The sequence below is a fragment of the Gymnoscopelus braueri genome, assembly GCF_963280865.1.
Source record: "Gymnoscopelus braueri genome assembly, chromosome: 5".
Classification (NCBI taxonomy): domain Eukaryota; kingdom Metazoa; phylum Chordata; class Actinopteri; order Myctophiformes; family Myctophidae; genus Gymnoscopelus; species Gymnoscopelus braueri.
The window spans coordinates 28938364-28949433 of NC_137606.1; the positions used below are offsets into that span (position 1 = coordinate 28938364).

The following is an 11070-nucleotide window of genomic DNA, read 5'->3' on the forward strand; positions in this document are numbered from 1 at the left end:
CCACTACACCTCAAATATTGTACTTTTACTCCACTACAATTATTTTAAAACGTTACTGGTTACTTTGTAGATTTTGAGTCTTATAACAAAACATACATTAACCACTTCTTCAGCCCTATATATATACATTTCGGCACATTTGAAAATAGCCAATCTACAAGCTCACAATGTGTCACGATGTGACGCATTGTGAGCTTATGTAGATCTGCTATTTTCAAAAGATTTGTATACATTTTTTATATTTGAAAACTTGTGAAATGGGACATTCTGCATAATGAGTACTTTCTACTTTTGGTACTTAAAGTATATTTTTATGCCAATACAATACAGTAAATTTTTAATTCCGGACTTTTACTTGTAACAGAGTATTTCTACATTGCAGCATTGATACTTTTACTTAAGTAAAAAATGTGAGTACTTTTCCCACCACTGGTGGTGCTTGTGCAACTGCACCTTGGCTCCCAGGTCAATATTCAATCCCACTTGTAAAAATGCATTTTACGGTATGAATCATTGCCAGCTTCGCCGGGTAGCTAGCAGTACCAAGCTATAGAAATTATGGAGAATACTGTAAATGGGAATGACAGTTCATCTGTCATATCACGTATTTGTGGAGGTTGTTTGAGACGAATTCGCGAAAAGATTCCTGTTGGCGCCAAGACGGAATTAATTGAACTTTCAAAATTGGCCTGTCCAGCGGTGAGTAGACCGGAAAAAACACTTATTTTTTTCACATAGCCTATTTTTTCATTAAAGTTAGGGGTAGGGTAAGTGATATTTTTGGGTTATAACAAAACGTTTTTTTGTTAAAAGGTGAAAGCTCTATATTATAATAATCATTACTATAGAGCAGGGGTCTTCAACGTTTTTCAGGCCAAGGACCCCGTAGCTGAGAGCAGCGTGATCAACGAGAGTGACGACTCTAGCGTTGACTCCCTATGTAAGAATGGAATGCGGAAATGCTCGTTCTATCTCAATCAAGGGACCTTTTGAAAGGAAAAGTCGTGCTGGACACCAGGCGACATTAAAAAGTCTATACCAGTTGTGCTATAAACACGCCCCCTTCTGTGGCCAACGCGGAAGTGCCTCTGCCAACTGCGGGCTATTTCTTTAGCCTGTATAGTTTTGGACCGCGACTGAGGCGCGCCGTCTCAAGCGAACCTGAGCCACGTGAGGCACCACCGAGCGAGCTAAAGCGAGCAAGTTGCCGTGCCGAACGTTGCGAAGTTGCGGAGTTATGCACCGATAGGGACAGAATAGTAAATCATGTTTTGGTGAGAGCGTTTGCCCCAACTGTCACTCAAAGTGGCTACTGGCCAATCACAGCGCGTCCTTGCACAAGCGTATTGGCCAATCATGCACAACTGGAATAGACTATGTAAGGACGCGGACGCCAGGGATGCGGCATGACGCTCATGGGTGGCAAACCTCGCACCGGAAGTTCGATGAATTACATCGCAGTGGATGGAGCCGGCTGGACCAGCTCATGAACAAACATTATTTCTGAACGATTGCGACCTTTGTCATATAATCGGTTCAGGAATATAAAAGAGGACATATCACAGCTTGTTTTCTAATCTCTTGCTTTTCGATGTGCAGTACATAATTTTATTGAGGCATCTAAACAACAGATCGTTTCGGTCTCGGAGGTATATCGCGAGATTTGGTCGCCAGAATGGAAATGGGGGACAGTCTCGCGATACTTTGGCCGTTCAGAAACATACTTTGTGCTCTTTAGATACCTCTTAAAATTATAGAGTGTACACATTGAAAAGCAACACAGTAGAAAAAAATGTGTGATATTATGTCTTCTTTTATTTTCCTGAGTATTTTATAAAGGCCTCAATCGTTCGGAAATAGTGTTTGTTCATAAGCTGTCCAGCCGGCTCCCATAGGCTCCAATGTTATTTCACAGAACTTCCGGTGTGAGTCTGCCACCCAGTGCGACGAATCTGCCGGCTGGAATTGCTGGATAGAGAAAATTACTACGGCGTCTCTTCCTTTTAAAATAAATTCCTTGATCTCAATGAGGAAGTTTGTTTGTTTGGAACACAGCCCATAGTGGCCCGCTTTGCGACGAGATCAAAGCATGTCGTAACTCTCTCTCTCTATGGGTCTGGCTGAGAGAGAGACCCCCTACATATTGTATAACATAGATAGCTTCATAGACTTGTTTGACAACACTGTCATCGATTCATGTTAATGTGTATTTTCAGACATTTAAAAACTTGTACTTGGTCTGCTCTTGTTTCCTCTGCACCAAACCTCTTTGGCGAAAATAGCCGAGGCGTTGTGAGCTTGTAGATCTGCTATTTTCAGCTGATGTTCCCCTCAGAATAGGGATGCTAGGGTTCAAGTGGTAAAAAAAAGAATCCTATCACACAAAGATTTTGTCTCTTCAGCTCTTAATAAACTGAAAATACATTTTCAGGTATAGGTGAATAATTTCCAGCCAATCAGGAGAGATTACCCAATTAACAGCTTCATTTTTATAGTGATTTGTACTTTGTGTCATCACTTGCAATTTCACTTGTTTAAAGAGCTGGAGAGACATGGAGACTCCTGTTACTGAACAAACACCCTATAGTATATAGCAATGAGTACTATCAGAATATAGAGCTATTTAACAGTTATTTTAACCAAAGAAAATAACTTGCCCTACCTTTAATTACAATTATTTACACTGACTGACCTGTGAGCTGCATGCATGACATTAACCCACAGTATTTACCATAGGCATATAGCCTGTCTTCATCGGAATTGCAAGACATGAATCTGCTTTCAGTTCGAGCTAATTGTCTTTTCTCATTAGTTTATGGCCCAGCTTATGATGTTTTCTGTGAGTTTCATCAGTACTGTGTTCTGTGGCCATTTGGGGAAGACAGAGCTGGCAGGAGTGAGTCTGGCTATAGCTGTAAGTAGTACTGTTAACCTTCTTAAGAATCATTTATTCAATTCAATTCAACCTTTATTTGTCACATACAGTTCTTAAAAACACTTTCAAAAATGTATTTTGGTCAGCTTCATGAATAGTCTGCAAATAAAAACATGATAAGCAACCGAGACTAGCCTAAATTAGCCCATTGGCCAGGTGGCTAATGTGTATAAAATAACATTTGAAAATAACATTTGCTTAATTTCACCAGGTTATTAATGTTACAGGTATATCAATTGGAGCTGGTTTAGCATTAGCATGTGATACATTAATATCTCAGGTAAGAACACTTGCTTACTTCTCCAAAAGCATCAGCAAGATTTCTCACACACACGCACGCACGCACGCACGCACGCACGCACGCACGCACGCACGCACGCACGCACGCACGCACGCACGCACTTACACACACACACACACACACACACACACACACACACACACACACACACACACACAGTTGTAATGATGAGTGGGGGAATACCTGTATGTGTGTCATGAGCAAGACAATACATTTAACCCCTAACTAAACTAAGTGAGGGCTAGATTTGAGAGTTGGCCTAACCTAATGGTCTGTTTATTGTATTCTCTAGTACGGACCTTAATCAATACGTTTCTAGAGTACTTACCTTTTAAACACTGAAAAGTTTCTATGAGTTGTTATTTTGTTTTGTATAACTATTTTTCTGTGCTTGTAGACCTATGGGAGTGGTAATCTCCTGAGAGTTGGTGTCATTATGCAGAGGGCTTTCCTGATTCTGATGCTGGCATGTTGTCCTTGCTGGGCTCTCCTAATAAACACAGAGTCTATTCTCTTAGCTGTCAAACAGAATCCAGAAGTGGCCAGGTCAGCCTTGTAGAGATATTGATATACTCCAGCTGCAGTTTACTTATGTTTTTCATGTAATATTGTGTTTTTATGTATGATGTGATGCCACATATTACACTAGATTGGTCTTGATCGTCCTGACAGGCTTTGTCTTTCTTAGGGTGTCTCAGTTGTATGTGAAGATCTTTATGCCAGCACTACCTGTGAGTATCCTTGCATGTGTGCTAGTCTGCAAACAATAGATAAAAATGAACAGAAAGTATCGCAGTAGAGCTGGGCAACAATATTTACACAATGATATTTTTGATAAATAATCTTCCATAATGCCTATATAATAACTAAGTAGGTAAAGGCAAATAATAGAATAGCCAAAACATCCAGGTATGTTCCGAAAGTCTAGTCTCATATCATTATATGATATAATATCGACATATTGCCCAAGCCTACTGTATGTCACAGCAACATTATTTTCTGCCTACGATACAAATGTACCTTTGGGTATAATACAGTTGACCTTGACCTTGAATACACCCAGTTAAACAAAAGCATTTAATTCAGACTTTTTCCAGGCCACATTTCTTTATTCCCTGGAGACAAAATATCTACAGAATCAGGTAAGTAGTTATATCATTCTGTATATTAAAGGGCACTTACTGGTTTTAAGCTTTAAATTATGTAATTCATAATGAAGGTTTAATTCATAATGAAGATTTAATTCATAATGAAGGTTTTATTCATAATGAAGGTTGACCAAAAAAATCTCTCCCACATACAGATACCAGAGAGAAGAGTCTGTATGTGTACAATGTACAGTAATATGTGATGATGTGATACAGATGAACAGCCTAGAACTGTTCAATCCAACAACTCTCGTCTGAACATACAGATTAATTTGTAGACTCTCCGATTTAAAGGAAGACTGTGTACACAGTAAAGGATTTTACTGTGTACGTTTTGCGTTAAGTTTTGCGTATTGGGATAATGGTTCAACTGAGTTGTATATCCCTTTGTTTTCAGGGCATCATATGGCCACAGGTTATCACAGGCGTTGTGGTTAATCTTCTGAATGCTCTCATCAATTACATCTTTCTATATGCACTCAATCTGGGGGTAGCGTGAGTATCACTTTGTTCATGATCACCACCCTCATATCTTTCCTCATATTTATTGGTGGCAGCTACATGTGGCATATTTAATGCTATGAAATACCATTCACAGAGGGTCTGCTGTTGCCAACACTATCTCCCAGTTCTCCTTGGCACTATTACTATATGCATATATTATATGGAAAGGACTTCATAAGACCACCTGGGATGGTAAGTACAACATTTGCAGAGAGGGATGATTTCTTTACTAAATGAATTACAGGGTAACATCTTCAATATTAGATGTACTGTCAATCCTATTGTAATATTATAAGGAGACACTAAGGAGAGCTTGCTCTCTCTGAGATGGAAAATCTCCTCGATCCTAAAAGTTTTACGTGGGCTGGTGGTAATACTTTCTCTCTTCATGGTGATTCCAGTGTGACAATACTGTTTGGAGTTTACCAACTCAATGTTCTACATTAACTGTGAGTCCCAAATTATGCATATAGCAGGGCTAAGTTTTTTTATTGTCTCTCTCTGCCACTGCCAGGCCGTAGACTATGTTTTCACTCCTGTCCATCCGTTCATCTGTCTGTCTGTCCATGTGTCTGTCTGTGAGCAGCTAATCTGGGCTGATCGGCGTGAAACTGTGCATGCACACCCCCGAACTGAGTTACACTGTACTTGGTGTGCTCTTTTTCCGATCTACACCAAATCTCTTAGGCCAAAATAGCCGACGCGTTGTGAGCTTGTAGATTGGCTATTTTGGGCGAGTGTTCCCCCCAGAATAGGAATAGAATGCCTCAATAACCTCAAGTGGTTGATAAACTAATTGACCAATTGATTATCTAGGCTGGTCTAAAGAGTGCCTGCAGGACTGGGGAGCGTTCATCCGCCTGGCCATTCCCAGCATGCTCATGCTGTGTGTGGAATGGTGGACTTATGAGATTGGAGGCTTTCTGGCAGGTAAGGAAGCAGGACATACATGTTTGTAAAAAAAAATGGTGTAAATAAGCAGTGGTCTTATATTTGATTCAATTTCTCTTGGTCAGGCCTGATTAGCGAGGCGGAACTCGGAGCTCAGTCTGTTGTGTACGAACTGGCAAATGTTGCATATATGGTGAGTTATTACATGAAAAAGTACGTCAATCCATCTGTTATGGGCAGCATCTACAACAAATTCTAGACTCATGAAATAAAATGAACCACATGTTTATGTATGTAATGAAATTGTAAGTCAATGCAAGGTTCTCGTTTGAAGTTTCCTCTAGGGTTCAGTGTGGCAGGCAGTGTGAGGGTAGGCAATGCCCTGGGGGCAGAAGACACAGAGCAGGCCAAACTGTCTGCCAAAATGACAATGCTCTGTGCAGGTTACTACACAACCAATGTCCTTTATTATAATTTATAATTGTTATCCTGTTAAAATGTTATAGATTTAGAACTGACATTATGAAGTACTGAACAATTGATTTCCAAAATATTGGGGATGAAGAAAACAACATTATGTGAAAATCATTATTTTAATAACTAAGCTGTAAAGGATCCTGTCCATATTATGGACTTCTTTGGAAGAGGATCGATATCTATTTTTTTTAATGAAGCTCTTTTTATTAGAGATTAATTTAACAATGATTTGATGATATTAATGACTTGATTATAACAATTGGTCTTTACAGTCCTATCAGGATTATATGTTATTGTGCGACTCCCTTATCTCATACCCAGGGTTAGTCTCCGTGTGCTTATCAGTTGTCATTGGGAGCCTGAAGGACCATATCGCCTATGTCTTTACATATGATGAGTGAGTATTGAGTAATGTTGTCGTACACATACTTTGCCCTTCACATAGGTGTATTATGATATCTGCTTACCCCTGACCCAGAAGAAACGTACTGAAAACAGTGCAGTCTTAGTGTTTGAATTATATTAAAACAGCCAATGTAGGATAGAAAACTTGAGGGGCACGGTGGCGCAGACGGTAGCTCTGTCGCCTCACAGCTAGAAGGTCCTGGGTTTGATTACCGCCAGGGACGCTGTAGGTGCTGGGGGCGTGTTCTCTCCTCCACGTCATCAGTGCCCATACCCTAGGTGGGGTTCGCGAAAGGACCTTTCTGTGTGGAGTTTGCATGTTCTCCCTGTGTCCCCTAGGGTAGGTACTCTCACAAAAAAACATCTCGGTCTCTATACTGCCTCCCCCTGGTCAGCCCTGGCACCTGATGGAGGGGAAAGGAACTGGTTTGAATAACGTGTTCCCTCCACGCGCTACGTCCTACCGGGGAAACTCCCCCCTGTCAGATGATAAGAAGATCAGTTCGGGGCTCTCCCCAGGCTGGCAGAGGGAGAGTCGGGCCCAGGATTACAAGCTTAGGCAATTGGCACTGGGTGAAAAAATGGGTTACAATAATCGTGGGATAAAACATTAACAAAAAAAGAAAAAATCTTCTTTTACATATTAACTTCAGTCAAGTGATCGTGGCGAGTGGCCTTTGTTCTCAGAAGCACTGTACAGTATCTGTAATCTAATCAAGGTTTGAGTTATGCACATACAGTAACAGTGTGTTTGAGGATTTTTGTTTTTAGTATTACACTGTTGACATCAAGTGACTGTGTATGTGTTTAGAAAGGGAGTTCTACTGAGATATATATATATATATATATATATATATATATATATATATATATATAATAGAATATACTGTTCTGTATACACATTTATTTTATAAAGTTCAAGTTGTCGGCGTCTGTCTGGACAAAGATAAGTGAGAGAGAGAGAGAGAGAGAGGGGAAGGGAAGGGAGAGAGGGAGGGAGTGAGTGAGGGAGGGAGGGACAATGTGTGTGACATCAGACCAGATCTCTATCAGCGTGAGAGAGACAGAGGGACAGAGGAAGAGGGAGAGGAGGAGGAAGGGAGAGTGAGAGGGGAGAGTGAGGAGGGGAAAGAATTCAGGCAACGTTGGGTACCGAAACCTGAACATGCTGATCGACGTATACTGTAGCTCTGTGATGCACTGTCAGCACAGTAACCCCCGCAAAATCGGGCAAGCTGATTTCCTGCTTGTGTACAATATAATAATAATACTGCCTATATTGCATGTTATTTTGGTCTAATGCTGTCTTACAGTCTGCCAGTTTTAAAATGGAATTTCTGTTTTTCCTTTCCAACAGACAAATTAGAGAGCGAGTTGCTGAAGTTATGGCTTTCTATGCACCATTCCTTCTGTTAGATGCATTATCAGTAAGTATCTCTTGCCACTGCATTTCACCTTGACAACATGATACAGCCTACAGTGCCTGTTGAACTACTTGTAATTCTGGAAACATTTCTAATGGCTTATTGATACTGTCAGTATGAATACAAGACAACCTTTTTACTATACTGTAAGTCCAGTCCAGCCATGTCTTTGTTTGCTTGTCTAGGCTGCCATAGCAGGTGTTATCAGAGGAGCTGGTAAGCAGAACATTGGAGCCATCTTTAACGTGGTCGCGTATTATGGTGTGGCCTTTCCTATTGGCGTGCCTCTGATGTTTGCTGCCAAATTAGGAATCAAAGGTAAGAAGAAGTTTAGAGACTTAAAGCACAATAAAACTTTGGGTGGTGTAGTTACCGTGCCATAATGTTACTCCAACTAGTGGCGAGAATGATATCTTCAATAGTTGTCTGGTAGATAAAACTTTACCTTAACACTTTTAGCACACAAATTAATGCAAACAAAGTGTATTCTACTAATTTATAAAATGACAAACCCTGGTTTAGCATTTTGTTTGTTTTTATAATCTGTTTACAATGACAATGGTAAAGGGACTATGTTTCTTAAACGCTCAATAACAAATGAGGTGATTCAGTCACAGAAGCATACCTTCCTGTAGTTTTGTGTTACTGCTGTTTTTCTGTAGCCTACTTGTAGTTTTTTTCTTACCCTGTAGTTTCTTGTTATTGCTGTTTTGCTGTATTTGTACTTTCTTCTTATCCTGTATAGTTTCTTGTTACTGCTATTTTGCTGTATTTGTACTCTCTTCTTATCCTGTAGTTTCTTGTTATTGCTGTTTTGCGTACTTGTAGTTTCTTGTTATAATAAGATGTATTTCACATTATAGGATATTTTTACATCATTACGACATAAAAAAAAGTATCATGTTATTATGTGAAATGTTTCACATTATAACAAGATTCTTTATTTCCCTTGCAAGGCAGCAATATGCATCTGTATTTTAGACCTGTGCATCATGAAATATAAATCAGTGAGGAGGCTATTTTGACAGTTTAATTATACGTACATTGGTAAACCTTTTGGTGCATTGCATTGGTACATTTTGTACTGTTTTTTTGTATTTATCATTATTTAATCTCTCAAGAACAGATTCTGCTCTGCGTTACAAACAGCAGAGGGCGCTGTTTTCCTTCTCATTTGGCTATGGGTTCCCAGATTGATCATTATTAGGTCACTACTCTTTTAGAAAGACGTGGCCTGAGTGCCTGTTTTTTCCCTTTCTTGACATAAACAATATAAACAACACAGACATTACTCTGAACCTCTCCAGGTCTGTGGACAGGTATGTTTACCGGTGTGTTCCTTCAGTCCTCCGGCCTAATGTTTTATCTGACAAAAATGAACTGGAAGAAAGCCACGGCAGAGGTGAGTAGGCAGATTTATAACTCTCTGATTGGATCAAAATGCCTTATGATCTAACCTTTTTGGGAAGCTAATAAGAATTTTCCTCCCAGGCGCTAATGAGAGCTGGAGTGCATCGGAGCTCTACAGACACGGGTAAGAGACAGTCACAAGAGTGAATGTTTCCCTTATTCTACCTGTGATGCAGTGTTGATCAATCTTTTTTTATTTAGTTTTAGTCATAGTCTGTTGAATAAAATTCCATTTATTTTTTGTCATCTGAAATGTTTTAGTTTTTGTCTAGTTTTAGTTGACTAAATATCATAAGAGTATAGTCGACTAAATCTACAGTTGATTTAGTCGACTAAAATGTATTTTGGCTGGCCTTGATGGCGTCGCAATGGCTGATTTTACGCTTGGTTGCATGCTGAAAATAGCCGATCTACATATCCTCTACATATAAGGGATTGTGCTACATTTCCATCTTTTAAATTCAATGTGAAAAGATGGTTGCTTGAAAACCAAAGCTGCAACCATTTGTGATCATATTTTAGGTTTTTTTAGGCTATGTGATGTAATGTAATTGTATTTCACCGTTTGTCTGTTTTCTGATTATTATTGTTTTTCTGTTTTATGTTTTGTGTGAGGACTGCGGATGAAAATTAGCATCTTTGCTAAATCCGGTGTATTTACGTTCATGTGACGTTCATTAATATGCTCTGTCCTGTCTAAATAAACAAATAAAGTAAAGTACATGTGAGCTTGTAGTCTAGATCTGCTGTTTTCAGAGCGCAGCACCCGAGCGCTAACCAAACATAAAATGACTTGTCTTTAAGTTCTACTGGACTTCTTCTTCTAGTCCCTCCATAACATTTTAGTCTAGTTTTAATTTGTTGACGAAATTGTCAATATATTTAGTCTTAGTTTTAGTCATCGTAGCTTAGTTTTTATTTAGTTTTCGTCAGTGAAAAAGGTAGTCGACGAACATTTTTCTTCATAGTTTTAGTCGACGAAATCAACACTGCTGTGATGTCTGTGTGAGAGATCTGTGGGCTCAAGGGTCTTTGTTCATGTTCTGAAAGTCAAGAGTAGAACATGGGAAAAGAAATCCGTCTCAATTCTTTGAGAAGGATCTAATGTTCTTACGTCTACTGACATGTCTCTCCAGGGAGTAATTTGGAAGAGGAGCTGGCTGATGTTGGGAACAGATCGGCTGTCATAACAGTGGTGGAGTTCAGAGCTCTGGTGTTACGTAGGGGTCTGGCCCTGGCTGGGATGCTCTTCATTTTGGCTGCTGGAATCATCACCAACATAGTTGTCACTAACTTGATTAGATGAGCATAGATACAGTAACCTGACTTCGCCAGATGGAAGAAGCTTGCAACTGTATCAATATATATATAGATACAGTTGTTCTCAGCTAGAACCACTGAAGTCAGAAGAGTGCATGGTTGGCAGTGGCACAGACTGTGATACAAACGGTTGCTGCATGTGACTGTGACCAGCCAACACAGTACATGCACATCTACAGAGCCTTGGGAAAGGCTTTATCACCAACCTTTTGTTTATTATTATTATAAAACTATTAATTTGTTAGTTTAGTAACA

The 11070-nt window shown here is 39.6% G+C and overlaps 1 protein-coding gene across 1 annotated transcript; it reads left to right on the forward strand.

The window, feature by feature from the left end:
• Nucleotides 1-558: 558 nt before the first annotated feature.
• Nucleotides 559-10801, forward strand: LOC308085851 (multidrug and toxin extrusion protein 1-like; the record flags this gene model as incomplete). The annotated part of the gene is made up of 17 exons (XM_080429162.1): nucleotides 559-699; nucleotides 2813-2914; nucleotides 3147-3215; nucleotides 3634-3782; nucleotides 3925-3967; nucleotides 4334-4378; nucleotides 4782-4879; nucleotides 4983-5080; nucleotides 5705-5818; nucleotides 5905-5972; nucleotides 6114-6222; nucleotides 6578-6653; nucleotides 8019-8088; nucleotides 8271-8403; nucleotides 9393-9487; nucleotides 9577-9619; nucleotides 10632-10801. The coding sequence occupies 17 exons, from the start codon at nucleotides 559-561 to the stop codon at nucleotides 10799-10801; spliced, it is 1623 nt and encodes a 540-aa protein (XP_080285288.1).
• Nucleotides 10802-11070: the final 269 nt, after the last annotated feature.